The sequence below is a fragment of the Sceloporus occidentalis genome, unplaced genomic scaffold, assembly GCF_023333645.1.
Source record: "Sceloporus occidentalis isolate IW3139 unplaced genomic scaffold, rSceOcc1.0.p SCAF_7, whole genome shotgun sequence".
In the NCBI taxonomy this organism is placed as follows: domain Eukaryota; kingdom Metazoa; phylum Chordata; class Lepidosauria; order Squamata; family Phrynosomatidae; genus Sceloporus; species Sceloporus occidentalis.
This window is the reverse complement of record NW_028316987.1, coordinates 79,311,310-79,331,941: the sequence shown is the minus strand read 5'-3', so window position 1 is coordinate 79,331,941 and position 20,632 is coordinate 79,311,310. Positions and strand designations below refer to the sequence as shown.

The 20,632-nt window shown below is 39.6% G+C and overlaps 1 protein-coding gene across 8 annotated transcripts in view; it reads right to left on the bottom strand.

Annotated features, from left to right (window-relative positions):
• The window catches only part of LOC149310011 (uncharacterized), a 235,216-nt gene that overhangs the window by 11,163 nt on the left and 203,421 nt on the right, over nt 1–20,632 (bottom strand). For all 8 annotated transcript variants that reach the window (XM_089533474.1, XM_089533473.1, XM_089533480.1 and 5 more), the window contains 8 exons: nt 18,974–19,096; nt 15,470–15,589; nt 14,640–14,747; nt 12,492–12,611; nt 9,568–9,663; nt 6,554–6,697; nt 5,537–5,665; nt 3,761–3,850 (listed from right to left, as the gene is read on the bottom strand). In XM_089533474.1, coding sequence (XP_089389600.1) covers nt 3,761–3,850; nt 5,537–5,665; nt 6,554–6,697; nt 9,568–9,663; nt 12,492–12,611; nt 14,640–14,747; nt 15,470–15,589; nt 18,974–19,096 — 930 coding nt within the window. The remainder of the gene's footprint in view (nt 1–3,760; nt 3,851–5,536; nt 5,666–6,553; nt 6,698–9,567; nt 9,664–12,491; nt 12,612–14,639; nt 14,748–15,469; nt 15,590–18,973; nt 19,097–20,632) is intronic.

The window sequence follows — 20,632 nt, the reverse complement described above, 5'->3', positions numbered from 1 at the left end:
CCCGGGGACGTGCTTCAGGTGTCGGGGCTTCCACACGGGGGGCAGTGAAGACGCCTCACCTGGGTCCGTTTCGGACCCGTAGCTTCTATACCGCCGCCTCGGAGGATGCCGCAAAGAAAGGGGCAGCTTCCGCACGGGCGGCCCAAACCGCGGCTTTTTTTTTTCCTTTGCCGGCTGGCGGATGCGCAGCTGCGCAGCTGCAGCGCTAAGCAGCGGCGGCAGAAAGCCTATGGGCACATTTAAAGTGCCCAAGCCCCTTTAAAACTTTTCCCCCCGCTCTGCCCAAGAACAATGGTGGTCTCCTGCCAGCTGGTGATCAGCTGGTGTTGGCATCCTTGTCCTCTTGCACTTTGCCAATGTCACCAGCATCATGGATGCCTCCTCTCCTTTGGTCCCCGCGCTCCTGCTGAATCTGCAATGCGCAGCCACAGCTGTCTCCGCTGCCACCGCTGTCCCCCTGCCATCCCCCATCACCTCCCTTGTACATATGTAAATATTTACAGTTTTAGGGGTTTTTTATTGTTAGGTGAAAATGGCACAGGAATGTGTGTAGGGGTGCACTTTAAAGTCCAAACTTTCCAAGCAGCGCATGCGTACATGTTGCTCTAGGGTTAGGGTTAGGGTTAGGGTTAGGGTTAGGGTTAGGAGTCTTAAAATGCGCTGCAGCTGTGCTGCAGCTTCCACACCTGCATGGCAGCGGACGCTGCAATTAAAGCCTGACTGCAAACTGCGCATGTTCCAAGACCCCAACTCATTATGCGACGCAGCAGACACGGAGCTTTTAAATGGGCAACTTAAATTAGCGGCGTAGCAATTCTGGTGTACCGGTGCAGCAGCTCTCATGGCTTCTTCCACTTCTCGATATGTGTCAGCATTCAGGTAGGACTGCTCCAGCTTCTGCAAAATGTTTGGCTGGGACCATATAGCTATGAGGTCAGCCGTCTCCGCATGAGACCAAGACGTCCCCCTGCCTTTTTTCGGGGTGCTGGTGGATGGCTGAGCCATCCTGCCTGGTGGCAAAGGGGAGCCGCCGCACAGCTGTGCCAGGAGCAGCTGAACTGTGCCCGTTCCCAGGTGAAAATGGTGCAGGAATGTGTGTAGGGGGTCACTTTAAATTCCAAACTTTCCCTTATCACTTTCTACAACCAAAACATCCGCCGGCAAAACTTACAACTTCCCGCGATTCCAGCAACGCATGCGCACAAGTGGCTCTAGGGTTAGGGTTACGAGCCTTAAAATGCGCCGCAGCTGTGCCGCAGCTTCCACAGCTGCATGGCAGCGGCCGCTGCAATTAAAGCCCGACTGCAAACCACGCATGTCCCGGACCCCGACCCAATATGCGACGCAGCTGACACGGAGCTTTTAAACGGGCAACTTATATTTGCGGCGTAGCAATTCAGACGTACCGGTGCAGCAGCTTACAGACGGAGCTGCGCACGTACGCCGCAAATCAAAAAGAAGCGGAAAAAAGCAGCACCTTTTTAATGCCGCCTCTTCCCGCTTGGGGCGTGCGGGCGGCGTGTTCATGACGGCATTCAGGTAAGGCCCGTCTGAAGGCTCTACCTTCATGACGTCATGAATACACCCCTTTTTGCCCGTCTGTATCCCGCCTATGTAATGTAAGTAAGCCTTCCATGTAATGTTTGACTATCTTGATAGAAATAAACAGATGGTTGCCCAAAGCACAGCGGCTCTGGTGAAGGTGGATGCTGTTAAGTATGTCTAAATGACTATTGCTGATGCTTCATGCATTTTCTTAAGGTCTGTTTCTACTTTCTTCTCCTTGCATCACTCCTTTGAGTGCTAAAGCCTATTAAGAACCACAATCACCAGGCATCAGAAAACCTCAAGGTCCTTCATAACTAGTGGAATGAGGAGCATGCATGAAGCAATGCTAATCTATCTCTATCTCTGTCAAGAAGGGGTCTCCCATTCTTCTCGAATCATCTGACCAAGACTGATGGGAAGGGAAAATATAATTAACAGGATTATCCAGGTGAGAGAATATTCCAGTTGACTGATCAATCTTTTGGGTCAATGGTGCTTATGGTAAATGGAAAAGGAAATCAGTTAAGCAGCCTGTCCCTGGATGAATAGTCCACAGGGCAGAATCTGACCATGCACCTTCTTGGAAGGCCCTGAGGTGTTTCCTCAGAGGAGTAACTGTGATTGAACTTAGAACCTGTGTGAGTATATAACTCCTAGAGTCATGAGTACAGAACTCCTGTTATGTGGGAAGGTTGCTCCCACCAGTTCTGGGAAGAGGAGTTCATCAGCTCCCTTGCTTGGCTGGACAGTAAGAGGCCAGAGTCTGAAATGATGGGCAAGCTGCTTGGCCACCATAGAATTAGTTATCTGAAAATTCTCCCCTTTGTCAAACAGAGAGTATGATTGTCCTGCTGCAGTGCCCCTAACAGAATTAGAGGGCTCTAAAGGTGAACTAATCGGGAGAGCATCATCTTAAATTGAGATGAACAGGGGCCCTCTGAAAGCAAGTTAGTGAGCCAAATCTGTGTCCCTAAATGGGTGTATGTCATCATGATGTAATAACGTATGGGTAGAAAGAAAGGCACTATGCCTAGCCAGGGCCCTGAGGAGCTGAAACACCGAAATGGGGTGAGGGGAAATTATCCTCCAAGTCTTATCAATTAAATTTTGAAGGTTACTGAAGTCATGGGAGTTGATTTCAGAGGGACTGACTCTGGGACTACAGAAACCCATAGGCAAGGATGATGCTTGGAGCAGCTGTTTACTTGGTTGCTTGCCTAGTAAACCTAAGACATTAGGGAATTGGAGCACCTTTCTGAGGATGCATTTTTGGCACATTCAGTAAACCAAGCTGTTTTATGGCAGGCTCACTAGTCCGATCAAAATGGTGTATTTTTTTGTGGCTGAAGCCTTTAAAGCTTTTTTTCTAGTGCCATGGAGAGATTGGGGGAAGTGGGGACAATAAAAAAGAGATGAAGAAAAAGAAGAGAAAAACATTTTTAAAAGGTAAGTAACAAAGTTAAGAGAGAAGGAGAATGTTGAAAATTAAGGACTTTAGGGAGCAAAGAAACAACAGATATGAGTCTGGAGATCAGAGTCTCCATAGAGCTGTTCTTCTGGAGAAGACAAGAAAGAAAATCAAGGGAGAGCTAGAGGACAGCTGGAAAATTCTGATCTGCAATCATGTGACCTTGCCTCTCCTTGGCTGTGAGTGGAAGAAAACTCGCACTTCTAGATACCTTCTGCATCACCTGCCAAAGAACTTCATGTCAATGTCATATCATTTCCTACCTTTACTATGCAATCATGTACCCATTTACACAGACCTATCACTGAGTTGGGGATTTTCCCAGGTAGAAGGGTATAAGATTAGAACCTTAATGGTCTGAGATGTTTTACAGCATGGAATTAGCCTGAGTTTGTTGCATGTAATTTTGTAAACAGCAGAAATCTGAATATTTACAGAGAGGTGGTGCTGCTAGAACCTACATATTGTATTTGTACAAGAAAAGGGGACTTTAAGGCTTTTTGTTGATAGACTTTGATCCACAGCCTAGTTCGACACTATACCATTCAAATACCAGGTTTTGACTGTGGCAAAAAAAAAAAGAAAGAAAAAAAGAAAAAAGAAGTATATATCCTCTGTTTTATCCATTAAGCATAGTTGTTCCTAAAATACATGCAACTTTTAATTTTCTGTACTATAAATATGACCCTCCTTTTCATTGTAAAAGAAGGAACATTTTCATTACAAATTAAACTTCCTGGTTACCTGGTCTTGAGGGCTGCATACTATAATCATGGGCTCTAGTTGTGCCAGATGGTTGGGATAATAATACCGACATATTTCTTAACCTTTCAGCTGTAAATTATAACACAACAAATTCTATGTGTTTGTGAAAGAGAGAGAGAGAGAACATACAATCCAATAATTCTAATAGAAAATAAAAACAAAAAATGTTTCAAGAGTTTCTGAAAATGACAAAATGTAACATATATTCCCCCAAATTCTGATTAAAATTCTAAACCCAATGTAACATTACCAAGGAAAAACAGCCTACTATTAGAATTTATTATCACTTATTTATCATATCCTTATTCTACCTTCTCAGTAAAAACTACACAGCTAAAGAAAACAGTTTGCTTAGATACAAATTTTGTTGAAGCTCCTAGGATTTCAAGTTAAGTTAAAATGCGTTAAAAAAAACCCAAAACAGATTTTAAAAACTAATTTGTAACCATGTTACAAAACATCTTGACATATTCTGATGATAAATGCTAGAACATCAGAATAAGATACAAAGAACAAATGTGAAATACATTGTTTGGAGCTACTTATTTAAACTCACTACTTCAGGAAAAATGTGTTTCTGTGCCTCAGCCTTTTGTTGTTCAATTGCTGTCAGTGCATGTTTTTTGTAAGAATTTTACCTAGAACTGTTTAATTGTTTATTTGATGTGCTTGGTACCCTGGACTGCCAAGCCAGAGTCCACCTGGCAATGTGTTTCTAAATAAACTGCTGAGTTTATTCTACAGTGGGACCTTGTTATCTGCTGGTGTTTGGTTCCAGGATCCCCCGTGTGGATAACAAAATCTGTGGATGCTCGAGTCCCATTAAATACAATGGCAGAGCAAAATGGTGTCCCTTATATAAAATGGAAAATCAGGGTTTCCCATCAGGAATTCATACTTTTTTTTTGGATATTTTCAAGCTGTGGATGCTTGAATCCATGAATAAAAAATCTGTGTATAAGGAGGGCTGATTGTACTATCAAGTTCCATTCATGGACATAAAAGGGTGAAAAAGCTACTGTTCTCATCATCAGCCACTGAGGCCAAGATCTTGCTTTGGGAGACGGTAAGTATTTCCACCCTGATAATTAGTTACTTGATCTTATTAGTCCTTCAGTAACAAATTAATCTCTGAGCATGTACAATAAAACAGTAATTCTGGGCTAATCTGAAGTATGTACATAAAAATAAAAAGGCATTTAAATTTGTCATGTCCTCTTGTAAATTCTACAGTTTTGTCTACGCATCTAGTTCTACTGTTCTTTTCTTTAGAACAGAATCATAGACTCATAGAGTTGGAAGAGACCACCAGGGTCATCCAGTCCAACTCCCTGCCATGCAGGAATACACAATCAAAGTACCCCTGACAGATTATCATCCAGCCTCTGTTTAAAAACTTTCATATGAATAACTTTTAAAACAAGATTTGGAAAAAGAAATGTTTGGATGAAGCTAGACTTGCAATTTCCTGTTAAAACTGAAGTTGCTCCCTACCAAATTTTCAACCTTTACAAAATTTATAAAATATAATTTTTAAAAATATAAAACAAGCTGTGTGTGTGTGTGTGTGTGTGTGTGTGTGTGTGTGTGTGAAATCTAATACAATGCAGGCATATAATTCTTTTTCTTTAATGTTTGCCTTTATATGTTATTTCTGATTTTAAATAGAATTATCCACTACAACAACAAAATATCCTGTGTAATGAATCTCAAGGCTGTCTTTGTACATAGTGACACCATTAACCCATGACCTACGCAGGATATAAGATGGCTGTTGTTGTAATAACTGTTGTTGAGCCAGTTGCAATGCTTGTTGAAGATTTGCTTTCTGTCCTAGAATTAAATTCTTGTTAAAATTGAATATCTCTTGCAGACCAGGATCCACTGAAAGAAAGCAATAGTTGATTTAAGTCAATAAAAATAATTTTAAACTTGTAAAAGACCCTATAAAATGACTTGGAGGCACACAACAACCAATGAACATTGGGTCCAAAACAGATGATGCATGCCCCAATGCTGCCCCCAAGCCGGCATCACACTGCCTGCCCAATCAGATGGCAGGCAGCATTGTGGCACTCCGGCAATGCAGCATTTATATGCCACATGCCACAGGAGCACCGCAAATCTGCAGTGGCAGCGGAAAAGCTGGCTTTTTGCTGGCTCAAGAAAGAGTGGCATTTTGCCTTCCCCATCCACACCACACTACACTGGACCTGTGTAGCATTATGCTACATCATGGGATCTTGGGCTTAGTCTCCAAATGGAAATAGGAAAGAGGGACCTAAGTAAGTGAAACATGTACATGGGAAGACATTGACAAAGTAGGATATGGCCCAAGAGCATTTGGAACTAAGTGATGGCCTTCTGAGATTTGACACACTTTCCCCAACACAATCTCTCACCCTCTCCATGATGAGGGTGGGCATCTGAAGGCTGGTGCAACTGATATTGCATTTACAGTCCTAATACAAGGCAGTTTTCAGGCTATAGTAGCCATATTTTTCCCTGCAACTGTAAACCCCATCATGGGCAGAGATCTTCTCCTGTCTTTTTGTCTTCACATTTATGTTTTCAGATTTCCTGCATGTGAACATTTCACTTCAAACTAGATTGATGTGACTTTGCTAACTACAAGGTTAACTTCTCTTCCTGAATTCTGCTGTCTGTCTTGCTATATACTCTCATTATTATTCACTGCATAGATCATAAGTCTGTCTTCCGCTCACTCTTTAAGCCATCCTCAACTTTCTGTAGGATACTTAACTTGCTTACCAGAATATCTCTCTGTTTTTATGTCAGAACCTGCAGTGCTAGGCAGTTGTGGCAAAGATATTTTGCTTCCTGACAATTGCGGAAATTGTGTTCCACTTGACGGTGGCATAAATTGTCTTTTAAATGCTAGTTCTGTCTCTTTCTCTGCAAAGACAAAGATTAAGACACAATGCACAGCTAATTAAGCATCAACAGATTACAACCAAGAAATGGCAAAACTATGAGGTGCTGAGTGTTCTGTTCTTAATCCAGCAAAACACATTATTTACTCTGACATGTAATGGACTATATGTGATTATTGCATGCACTTTTTATAGTGATAGCTTTGTATTTATGTTTTGTGTCTCAAATATGGGAGTCAGATGTACTATTCAAATCTCATTTATATGAGAACTATTTACACATTTATGCTAATAGTGCTCCTTTTCCTGTCAGACAGGTGATTAGCACAGAGTTTGTTACTATGAGCCTTCTGTGCTTCTCACTGCTGTGTGGGCACACAATTCCAACAGCAGGAATTTTATGGTGAGCAGCACCTTTCCATGTTCTACTAGAGAATGGAAATGGTGGCTTATTCAAATTGATCATTCTTTGCTGATCACACTGAATACTAAAAATTTCTCACTGAGAAGTATCTTGATAAAAATGTTCTAAATGGTTTAGTGGCAACACACCAAAATTATACAATGTAATTAAATGAAAACTTATATATGTATTACACATATTTCACACTCTGGATAGGTGCACTCTGTCTGAAGGTCCAGATTAACACCTTGTGAGTACTCTTGAACACAGCATTGTTTCTGAAAGGCCAGATGGATGCTGTAGCCAGAAGTCTGTTGTTGTTAACTGCCCTCAAGTCGACTTTGACTCATGCAGTCCTGTGAATGAGATTTCTCCAAGATCCTCTATCCTCAACCACTCTATTCAGGTCCTGTAGGCCCAGGCCCATGTTCTCTCTGATTGAGGCTAACCATCTGGCATGTAGTCTTCCTCTCTTTAGACTTCTTTCCACCTTTCTTAGCATCATTGTCTTTTCTAATTTTTCATTTTTATTCATGATGTGGCCAAAGTATGACAGTCTCAATCTGGTCATCTTAACTTCCAAAGAGAGTTCAGGCTTGATCTGTTCTAAACCCATTTGTTAGTCTTCTTGGTCATCCATGGTATTCTGCAGCACCACATCTCAAATGAGTTGATTTTCTATCTATCTGCTTTTTTTTTTTTTTTTTACTGTCCAGCTCTCACATCCGTACATAGTGATGAGGAATACAATGGCTTGGACGATCCTCACTTTAGCGTTCAGAGTTATATTTGTACATTTTATGATCTTGTCCATTTCTTTCATAGCTACCTTTCCCATTCCTATTATTCTGATTTTTTGATTGCAGTCTCCGCTCTGATCTATATTTGAACCAAAGTATAGCAACTCCTAGATTCTTTCACTTTTCTTGTTGTCTACGATGAATTCTTATAGGTCTTCTATGGTCATTATTTTTGGTTTTTTAATGACCTTGGCTCTTGGTATTTGACTTTTTTTGTACTGCTCCAAGTCTTTGTTTATTTCTGTTAGTAGCATTGTCATCTGCATATCTTAGGTTCTTAATATTCCTTCCTCTTACGTTTACTTCTACCTCTGTCCAAACCTGTCCTGCATACAATATTTTCTGCATATAAGGCTGAACAAATACGGTGATAGTATGCAGCCTTGCCTGATCCCTTTTCCAATTGGGAAATATTCTGTTTCTCCATATTCTGTTTTTAGTCTCTTGTCCTGAGTACAAGTTACATATGCATCAGGACAATTAGATGTTGTGGCACTCCCATTATTACAAATGTAAGCCATGGTTTTTTATGGTCTATGCAATCAAAAGCTTTGCTGTAGTCAATAAAGCACATGCAATTTCTTCTGGAATTTCTTGCTGTGCTCCATTATCCAAGGTATGTTTACAATGTGATCTTTAGCGCCTCTTCTAGCTTGCAGCTCGGGATTTCTCACTCCATATATGATAGGAATTTTCCCTGCAGAATTTTGAGCATGACTTTACATGCATGGGATATTAGTGCAATGGTTCTGTAATTACTGCAATCTTTTGTGCATCCTTTTTTTGTGGATGGGAATACAGTGGGACTTGGTATCCACAGGGGACCCCTCCCCCTGCAGTTACCAAAACCCGTGGGACCTCAAGTCCTACTGTCCCCAATGGTCATGCGTGCATGTGGCCGCATGGCCATTAGTGGCAGCCCCCACTGTCCCCAGTGACAGGGCATGCACATGATTGCAACACCATTCAGGATAACAGGGGCTGTCCTGAATGGTGGCATGGCTGTGTGCCTCAATTTGGATAATTATACATACAGGGACTTCATGAATTTCATAAGGCTTTCTTAGGCAACAAGTATTCAGAGGATAGTTTTGCTAGTTCCCTCCCTGTGAGCCTTGGTGATTCAGTGGTTAAATGCCTGTACTGCAGCCATTCACTCACAGACCACAAGGTTGTGAGTTCAATACCAGCCAGGTGCTTTGGGTTGACTCAGACATCCTTCTGTAGGTCACTAAAATGAGTACCCCATTTGTTGGGGGCAATTAGCTTACACTTTGTAGACCACTTAGTACAAAGATATAAAAATGTACTTGCTATTGCTATTCCTCTGAAATATATCCTACAACCCTTGGTATTCACTGGCAGTCTCTCATTCAAATACTAACCAGGGCTGTCCCTGACTAGCTTCCAAGATCAGATGGAATCTGGTGATTTTAGGATATTTAGGACCAAAATAACTACAAAACTATAAAATATAATAACTACAAACTATAAAATATAATTGATTTAGGAATAATAATAAACAATCCCACATTCCTGTCAAAACTGAGAAGTATCAAGTCTCCTTGTCTCATGACAAGGGAATTTCTGAGAAAATGTCCATAGGCAACATAAACAGAAGGCATGAACCTTGATTAGTTCAACCAAGCTTAGGTTAAGAAGCATAAATAAGACTGCAGGCTTACTTACGTAAAAGTTTGTCCTTATAGTCCTGGACTGAAGAATCAACTTCTGTTTCTGCTTTTCTGTATGAAGAGGACTGACCAACTTTGCTTTTCTTAAGCACTAAATGCAGCCGGGGGGGGGGGGGAATTAACCTAAAATTAACTGTGGATAGAATTTTGTATCCAAAGATCTAGAACACAAACTGATAATGGCTGATGGGTTACATGCAGCCTTCCCTGCTTTAAAAACAAAAACAAAAAACCTCCACTGCATCAATGTTGTAAAATATAGTTGGATCACTTCCTGAGATTTGGAGGTTGCACATTATACTCTATGAGCAGTATCTGCCCTATGGCTTCCAAACTCTCCCCATTAAAAAACAACATCCTTACATATAACTGAAAAAGGCCCTTCAAACTTTCCAGAGGCTGTGGGAAAGCATGTTTACAAGGTTTTGAGCTTCTCTCCTGTGTGATTTAGCCCTAGGTGGGCCAGTATTCCACAAATGGACATGACTAAAGTCTATACTTGGTCTATCCATGCTGTACAATGTGGCACCAAAACACAATTGATTTCAAAATATAATCTGTGATATAGTGAAAGGCATTAATCCATTGCTTTGATAAGCACACTAATTCATGGTGAAACACTGTAGGAAGCTACTACCTTTGGTCAAAATGTTCAGAAAATCATACTACCTCCCCCACCCACCCCAAAAAAGCTGATAATGGCCCATACTGATAGTTGTCCACACTAAGGAGTTTATTAAACGGGAGGAATTTCTCTTAAATTCGAATGAAAAGAAAGTGGGGCCAAAACACATTCACTTAAAGTCACTAGTTTTGTGCAATTATGTGAGTACACATTGCATTCAAACTGACTTCCCATTGCCTGAAAATAGCATGCCATTGCCCGAATTTGCGTGTGGCAGTCTATCATGCAATAACGTGAAACCACATGATTGCGTTCGGACTGACTTCCCATTGCCCGAATTTGTGTGTAGTGGGTTATCACGCAATAACGTTAAACCCCATGATTGCATTCAGATTGCCATCAGATTATATTTCCAATTCCCCTTGTCTGATAAACTCCAGTGAGAAAAAGCTCTCACTAAATACACTTTGTTGTTTAACATGTCAAGCCTGCAGATATCTCTCTTTTATTTGTGGAAATGGAATCAGGGAAAGTAGACTGTTTGTTAACTGGGCCTAGCAAGATAGGGCATACAACCCCTTTGTTGCAACAACTCTGTTGGCTGTCGATCCATTTTCAGACACAATTCAAAATGCTGTGACCATCTTGGAATTCTGGGAATTGTTGCTTGTTGGGCACCAAAGCTCTCCGACAGAGAAGGCTAAATGTCTCACAAAACCACAGTTCTCAGAATTCCACAGCATTAAGCCATGTCATTGAAAGTGGTGTCAAACTGGATTAATTCTGCAGTGCAGATGCAGACTTAGTTGCCATCTTGAGACCTCTTTGCCACTTTAGAATCTGGGGTGGGAGGCACAACTCTCTATTTTGATTATATTGCTGTCAACATTTTTTCTGTATCTTATGTCACTATTAATGGTGAGTACATGCAACAGTTAAGAGATCCAATTAAGGAGTGAAAATACTAGTGGCATGGATAAACAAACTAAAGGTTTTATTATAAGAATTTCATTCTAAGATGGGAAAGTTACAACTAGTGCTAAACTAATCTAGTGTCATCCTAGGGAAAAGCTGAGAGAGACATTGGGTGGTAGAGAAGAAGTGCAAAAATACTCCTCGAAGTATCAATGTATATCACAGAGGAGTCAGAACAGGTAGTCAAGGGAGGACACTTTGGGTCACTGATACTATCTAACACGATTATTATTGCCTTCTCTGAGGCATTCATGACTTCAGTGTTGTTGTACTTTTAACAATTATATAGTATTTTATGACTGGTGTTAATTATCCTCTTTTTTATTTAATATGCTGCCTTTCTCCCAAAGACAGGTTGTGAAAACGCAAGGGTGTGTCACAAGCTTTTTAATAAATATAAATAAATAAATATAGATGCTGAGAGGAGTCAGCAAGTCATGTAATGGTTGGATTGATAGAAGACTCAGTGGCCTAATAGGAGCCACAGCACATTCACCCATGATCCAAAGCTATTGGCCAATCCACAGGGCAAGACATTACTCGGTTAGTGCTAAACCTTGTCAGAGCCATAGTGTTGCACAATGTTAATTGAAGTGAAAGTGAAGATGGAGAGCCTTGGCCACAGCCTTACAACACTACACTTGTACTGAGACCATTTTAATACATTTTATCATCTTGGAAATGATTATGTGAACCACGTGATTACCTGAGCATCATTATTAATTATACAATGCTCAGATTTCAAAGTGCTCAGATATCTAGTTATTATTTTTATTACTATTTTCATTATTATTGTTATTTACATCCCTCTCTTCAGACCAAAATTAATATTCACGGTAACTGGTGATAACATTCCTATACAGCAAAATAAAACATTTAAAACATACATAGAAATGCAACAAAGTATTCTGTCCAACACAGAGTTGCACTTAAAATGAATTTTAGTCTCACTTAGAACAGACTTGTGGAATCAGTGGAACTCACACAAATGTTCACTTACCAAGTTCCTACATATTCAGTGGGTCTACTCTGATTGGGACTAACACTTAATTTAGGCCTTAAAAGTGACACTAATACCAAGTAAAGCTATACATTTTGGTGGTGGAGTCTCTGACTCATATCAGCCAGCCTTCAGTGATTCAATTCTGCTAGACAAGCAAAAATTTGAACAGAGTTTCATTACAAACAACTTTCTCATTCTTCTCTTGATAAAACAAAGTTTCTCTCACTCCTCTGTGAAATGTCATAAATTTTAGAAGTAGCCTAGAGTTGGGATACTTTCAGGAAAACGTATTTTAAACAAAACATTCTGTTCTTACCAGGTGCTTTACTTATTTGTATTTGCAGCCCAGACAATGATGGTTTCAACTGCTGCTCTTCTGCCAATTCAGATACAAGCATTCTTCGTTTGGTTAGAGTTTTTAAAATGTCTCTTGGTGCTGAAAGAGATTATTTATATATGGCATGGAAATGATAAACATGAACAACTAGGCCAATGCACTATTCTAAATGAAATACTTATATAACTGATCATAGTTCTCTACAGTAATTCAGTATCCCATTTATTTAGGGGCCATTCAGACTACCTTTTACCCTGGTTCAGAAACCAGATTAAAAGTGGGAAGTTTATATTGGCGCTGGTTCTTTTACACTCAAATTTGAGCTTTGCACACCTGTTTAGGGACAAATCCCCCTTGGTGCAGGTGTTTTGAAAGTGGAGGTTTCCTGTATCTTTTGAGAAAACCAGGTGACGGCAAGTGTGAACTTGGCCCCGGTCACGATTGGATCAAGTTCAGGGGAGAGACATAGGCCGGGGGGGGGGGGGCAGTGGGCAGAACATGCCTCCCTTCTCACAGGCAGCTTTCTCTCTCTTTTTTGTAATTTTTATTTTTGACAGATTATGTGAATGCTTTTTCTACAGGTTGATACATATTGATAGAATGTGTCTGCTTGTGCTACATTTCCCTTTCATTTGCTTGCTGCCGCACGGAACTTCACTTTGCAAGTTGCATTTTTTAAAAATTATTTTGTGTGTGTGTGTGTGTGACAGAATATGCGAATGTGTTTCCTTTTAAATTTGGCAAATTATGTGTGAATGCTTTTGCCAGATATGTATATGTGTATGTAAGGCATTCTGGGGTGGCAATCGGAGGGAAAGCAAAGAGGATTGCAGAGATGGCATTCTGAGGTGAGGTAATATTATTATTATTATTATTATTATTATTATTATTATTATGACGGGAAGAGGATGGCATGGGGGGAGGCAAGGGCTTCGGAGGTGGCATTGGGCTTTAAGGGATGGGAAGACGTTCCAAAGAGGAAGAAATGCTGGGCTGGAAGCGAAGGGGATGCTAGAGGCTGGCATGTGGAAACCCATGACTTTGGGCGAGTCACACTCTCTCAGCCTCAGAGGAAAGGCAATGGCAAATCTCCTTGGAACCAATCTTACCAAGAAACCCCCAGGATGGGTCGTTTTAGGGTTGCCATAATCTGTAATGACCCAAATACACACAACACACACACACACAGCTGGAGGTTTTTAAATTTGACAAGTTGACAGAATATGCGCACACTGCCTCCAGTTTTTTTTTTTAAAAAAAAGGAGGGGGGGAAGCATCCATTCCGTTGGCCAATGGCTGTAGGATACGTCACCTTTGACAAAAGCAGAAGTGAATTTGATTGACAACAAAGGAGGCTCCATTTTAAAGGGGTACTGCAAATGTGAACTCCAGAGGGGCAAATTGCCCCGATCAAGGTAAAGGGTAGTGGGCACTTCTTTCTGAGCAGACTCGATATAGGGGCTACCGGATCTGCCCAGTTCTATCCAGGGCAAATGAGCGAGTGGGAATGAGACCTAAGTTATAGTTTGCAGCTGATTGAAAGCTCTGCCCAGCTATCCAGTTTAAACAATAATAGTGATAATAATGATATTGATAATAATATTCAGAAGGGTTCAGGAACTACACAGGTACCAAGAGAGTGCTGTAGGCACTATGATGGGGAAGGTGCCAAATGTAGGCTTAAACCAAGGGTGAACAAAATGAGGTTTTACAGATGTTGGATTGCAACCAAACATTCCACATTCCTAGCTTTGCTGGTTACAACTGATGAAAGTTACAGTCCAACAACATCTGAAGATCATATTTTTCTCACTCCAGATTTAAACAAACCATACTTTCCTAAACTTGGATATCATATTAGACTTTGCTTAGTTTAAAATCAGGAATAAAAGAGAACTGTCTTGTGAGTATCTAAGAGAAGGGAGTGAAACACAAGCAACAGACTGATCATAGCTTTTTCAGATAGTTAGAAACCACAGCTTCCTGCTATTCTGAACTATGTGTCTTGACTTTTTTAGTACTTTGGTGAACCCTAATTTACAGCTTTTTCTGTTGGGTCACAAAAAATGCTGGGACTTCCAGTTACTGAATTTTAAAAAATCTACTCTATGAATTGCTTCTACTCACCACCATATCTCCTTTTTCCCATCTTCTCTCCTTCCAAAGCAGCTTGCAGATCTTTCATATTTGCTTCTAGTTTTGCAGCCAAAACCTTTTGTTTTGTTATGCTCTCATCTATAAACAAAGTTTCTAATTATATAAACTACACAGCATTACAGGTGCTACTTATTTTTGAACGCCACAGCCAGTTTTTTGTAAAGTTCATTTGCAGACATATGAAATAAAAAGTATACAAAGATTCTCAGAATTCTAGAAGTTTTGAAGCAGCACATATCTGATGCAAATCAATTCTGAATGCAGTCCTAATGCACAGAAAGCAAGAGCTGTACCACTGCAACTGGTACAAATGATATTCTGCCTCTGGAGGTTCCATTTAGCGTGTATGTTTATAAAACATTTGTATACAGTTTTTCTGTAAAAACCACTACATTAGAGTGCAACAAACCAAAGCAAAAATAAAATCATTATTAAAAAATCAAGAAGAAGAATAAAATATGCTAAACAATTTAAAAGGCTAAGCTTCTCCATGTCTTGAAAAGCAAAGGAAATCAAGACATGAAAAATAGTAGTTCCTCTATGTATTGCCAATAATTTTTTTACAGCAATCTGAGTGACCATTGCCAAGTATTGTGGTTGTGTACTCCATATGTTTTTTTACAGTAGCTATTACACAAGCGGTCTGCTACAATAAATAAAGAAGGACTGTGGACTGCCTCTAATACCAAAAATCAACAACCCAGTTATATTCTTAGGTCAAAGAATTCTGTAAAAATGTATGGAATTTGTTAAATGAGACTATTATATTTTAAATAAATTAGTATTAGTATTACACTCACCATCCTGTCCATATTTAGTATGTAAAGCAGCAGCCTCTGATTGTAGAATGTCAATTGGAACTGCTACAAGATATTTATCCAAATCAACTTTTTCTCTTGATATACTCTGAAAATCTTTGCCTGAAAGAAAGCATTTGATAGAGGATCTTGAAGATATATCATCCACAGAGACGCCATGAGTCGAGGTCAGCTAAAAATAACAACAACAATAATACTGCCTGACCATTGACTCTGATTTTTTTTTTTTGTGAGACTCCTCCGTATCAAAGCAAGCTCTGTTTTTATTTTCATTTGCTTGTTACTGCTTTCTATTTATCTCATTTCATTTCATAACTATTCCAACTTTATTCCAGAAAGGGATCCAAGGCATCTCACTGATCAAATCATTTGAAAAATTTTCCAATAATTTTAAAAAAACAATTCAAATCAGCTATCTAATAACAGTATAAAATTTATAGTTCTAGAACCCCAACTTTTTATGAATCCATTTGTATAGATAAGGGACAATCCAAGGGAGGAGCGGCCACTATATACAAAAACCTAATACAATCCACTTATGGTAAAAAGTATTCTGCCAGAATAACCTGGCAGTTGATTTAAGTACAGATATATCAGAGGAAACCTGGGCAAGCATCTGGTCCTCCTCTGTATATAAATCATGATCGGCAGCTCCAAAGGAGAGTGCTTTCAAAACAGCATGCAAATGGTATTTAACCCCTGTGAAACTCTCAAAGATAATTGAAAAATGTTTCACCATACTGTCGGAGAGGTTGTAAGATTCAAGGTTCTTACACACACATGTGGCTTGAATGTCCTAGGATCAATGCTTTTTTGAATACAATATTGATGCAGGTATCTGACATTTTAAAAGAACCAGTGAAATATTGTCCAGCTTTATTATTGTTATCAATCTTCAGCAAAGCCAATGATCATCTAAAACACTGAAGATTCATCTTATTCCTAATCTCTGCAGCTAGAACTGAAATTGTGAGATGCTGGAAGACGGGGAATTTGTTACTTAAAAACTGGTGGGAAAAGGTCTGGGACACATGGTTGTCCAAAAAACTTTCCTATTCCTTCAAGAACAGATCCAGACAAAAAAGATGCACAAATTCATTGAGGATTGGTCTGTTTGTATTGATTATGTGAATAACAATATATCTCATTTTGGTCTACCTTCACACCAAGCTGGTTTTTGGAAGGACATCTTGGACATTAACCATCGGACTGTAGCAAAATGATTTATGATTTCCCTTTCTCGGTCTTTTTATAACTTTGAAAGAATGTATTATTCAGTGGAAATACTCTTGGCTCATTCCCAAGGTCTGTTATTTCTATTGTTTATAAGTCTATTTGATAAAACTTAATTAAAAATTAAAACAGTATAAAATAACATTAAAAACATATCTAAACCACACACCCAGTATAAAAGCCTCCTTGGCAAGATGATATATTCAAAGCCTGCTTGAACAAAAATGTCTTTGCCTGACAGCAAAAGGAAAATACAGGGATAGTTTTTTTGTGTTTTTTTTGGGCTATGTGGCCATGTTTTAGAAGAGTTTATTCCTGATGTTTCGCCAGCATCTGTGGCTGGCATCTTCAGAGAATGCTGACCTGGAGGAGAGTGGGTATGTACATATACTGTGTGATCCTGGGTAAGGAGGCGTGATTCCCACCATGTTAATCTATGTATTGTTCTGTTGTTGATGGTACTGCCTCAGCGTAGGAGGATATGCAAAAGAGGATTAGTGTCTGCTAACTGGTGATCATTGTCTGCTGGGAAAGCCTCTGACCCTGAGTGGTTTCTCATTTGCATTTGCTGAGTCCTTGTTTTGGAGTTCTTCAGGACTGGTAGCCAAACTTTATTTAAGGGTTTCTTCTTTCCTGTTGAAGTTATCCAAGTGTTTGTGGATTTTAATGTCTTCTCTGTGCATTCTGACCTGATAGTCGTTGGCATGGTCCAGAATTTCAGTGTTTTCAAACAGCATTTTGTGCCCAGGATGGTTTATAATGTAAACTGATACTGCTGATTTTTCTGGCTGACCCAGTCTGCAGTGTCTCTCATGTTCCTTGATTCGTGTTTGGACATTGCGTTTGGTGGTCCCTATCTAGACTTGTCCGCAGCTGCATGGTATACAGTAAACTCCTGCGGCTGTGAGAGGTCTTTCCTGTCTTTCACTGAGCGCAGCATTTGCTGGATTTTCTTCATCGGTTTGTAAACCATTTGGAGGCTGTGCTTCTTCACCACTTTGCCTAGTCTGTCTGTGACTCCTTTGATGTATGGTAGAAATATCTTCCCTTTGGGTGGTTGCTTGTCTTCACTCCTCTGGGTTTTTCTGGGTCTGGCAGCCCTTCTGATGTCTGAGCTGGAATAACTACAGGGATGTTTATCCTGCAGCCTTTCAGATATTTTAGGATTAAACCCTTAGTATTCTTCACTATTGGCTCTGTTGGCTAGTGTTCCTGGAAATTGCAGTCCATGCTCTGATTTTGTGAGCATACTTGAAGATTGCTCACAACTATCCCTGACAGGATAGACACGCATTTTACCTGTCAGTGATGGATCTTATAGTATTCCTCATAGGCAGCCCATATGCAACCCAGGCTTATTCTGTAGCTTTACAAGAATGGGATTTTCAAGAATGGGCTACCTATGGGGAATACGGTAAGTTCCATCATTGAAAGGTAAAATGTGCATCTCTCCCGTTGGGGATTGTCACATGCGATAATCTCCATAATCATCCAGAATTTCAACAGAAAAACACCAAACTATTTGCAGGGTAATGGGCAGAAAATCTGCCTAATGGGTAGAAAATCTGCCTGCTTCATTCTGTATCTAATTAAACTGCAACATGAAGGCATAGTACAGTATTGTGGTTTGGGAGTCAAGTATGACCATAGAGAAACTCATAATCTAATTTCAAATTTCAATCTCATGACAGCTTCGCAGACGGTGCTTTCCACTACACACTGCACACATCACAAAGAAAAAAAGCCAATATAAACATTGTCAGTGTAAACTCTCTAGATGATTTGCAATCTTCTGAGACAATAGTGTAAATATATGTGCATGACTATTTTCTTATACCTGTTTCTACCCAGCATACATCTATGTAGTGCGGGAAAATTAACTTAGTAGAGCCAAACATAGTCAGTAATCAATGAGATTTTAGTAACATGACCAAGTCATGTCCAGGTGATTTCCACATGGTTACTCAAAGTAGTACTAAACCTGAATCCACTCTTACATGGCTAGCACTCATCAGCTGCGGCCTAGGGGAAATCATTGTCTCTCATCCTAGGTTAGTTCACAAAATTATTATGAGCTGTCTAAAGAAAGGTTTGAACATTAACTACAATAAATTACGGGAAGACTACAAAGGACTTTTTCTTTTAGCAAGGGTGTATTATTCATTTGTAAAGGTCTGTCTTTTTGAAAAAGACAGTGATGTGTAAAAAAAAAGATCCCATTAAGAGTGTAATTAGGGATAAAACTGTACTTACCAGGTGCACTGCTCTGTCGAATAATGCCTTTTTCTTGCAGCTCTTTGATACTTGATTGCAGATATGAAAATAAATGTTTCCTTTGTTCAATGAATTCTTTTACTGCCTTTTCTTTAGCAGTTTCTTTTTTTAGAAGCAAATATTAAACAAAATTAAATGTTGTTAAATTCTATACATTTTAATAAATTATTTTAATTCATAAAATTAAAAAAAATGACTTCATGTGAAATATATCAACACCAGGGACACCCTTGTATAGGAAGCTGAGACAGTACTATGGAAACACTACATGTTAAGTTTCATTTTATTTAATAATGTTCTATTCTGTTTTTAAAGGAAATCCCGCACCAAGATGTTTCACAGAGTAATAAGTTGAAACCATAAAACATAAAATACACTTAACTAAAATGATGTAAGGGATTCAAAATTACACACCAATAAAAAAACACAGTATAAAACATACATCTACATTAATTTAACAGTTGATTGGAACAATTCCAAGTGAGAAGAAAGTAATGTTATAGGCAAGTTTGCCATCCTCAGTCATCCTGTTTCCACAAATCATTCTGATCTTACTATTCCAAATGCTAGGAAGTGCTTTCCAAAACACCAGCATATCGTGCCTTCACAAGCCTCACCTTTCCCATAAAACTTCAGCACAACCCTCTATCTTACAAACCTCTCTGTAACTCTATAGACACAAAGAGAGAATAAGAAAAAAGAATCATACAAGTATCTATAACTGAAATATTTATTTAAATCATTTTTATCCTGCACTTTAGCCAGAAGGACTTATAAAGTGGCTTACTGAAAATTAGCAATAGCAAGCACATTTCTATGCCACTTATCAGTGCATTAAGCACTCCCTAAGCTGTTTACAATGTGTAAGCTAATTGCCTCCAACAAGCTGGGTACTCATTTTGGCAACCTTGGAAGGATGCCAGGTTGCCCGTGGAGCCCCTGGCTGGGATTGAATTCACAAGCTTGTGAGTGTGAGTGAGTGGCTGCAGTACCAGCATTTAACCACTGTGCCACCAGGGCTCCTTTTTACTTTAAAAGTAACTTTTTACTTTTATGCCTACAGCTGTACAATCTTTAAAAAGAAGAAGATATAATACAAAAGGAAAAAGTGATGGGAAGGAAAGAGGTATTAATCACATATTCTTTCCTTCTATCTATCTCTACCTCCATTTTCCTTCCCTTCCTGTCATTATCCATGCTGACTTTCTGATTACAGATCTGTTCCGGATCCCCCTGTAGATACTAAAAAACGCAGGACCTTAAGTCCTGGTCTCCACAATGGGTGTGCACTCCCACATGTGCTTCTGCATGTGTCATCACATGTGTGCGCTCATTCAAAAAGCCGAGGCTTCCTGTCCACCAAAGCTCAAACCACAGTTGGCAAGCCTGTGCTTGGCGCGGGCACACTACATAAGCTTCTTGGGACAAGGATATGTCCTTTAATTTTTTTCAGAACACAATACGTATTGATGATAACATGTTAACATCAGTAACGGCAACTGCTACTATTTCTGCTGTCTGGACACATTTCTCTGTAGTGGTTGTGTAACATGTAGACTGGGCATTTGGAAATAAAAGTAAACTACAAAAGCTATGAAATGCAGAAAAGAAATCAATTTGGTAAAGACACAATAATTC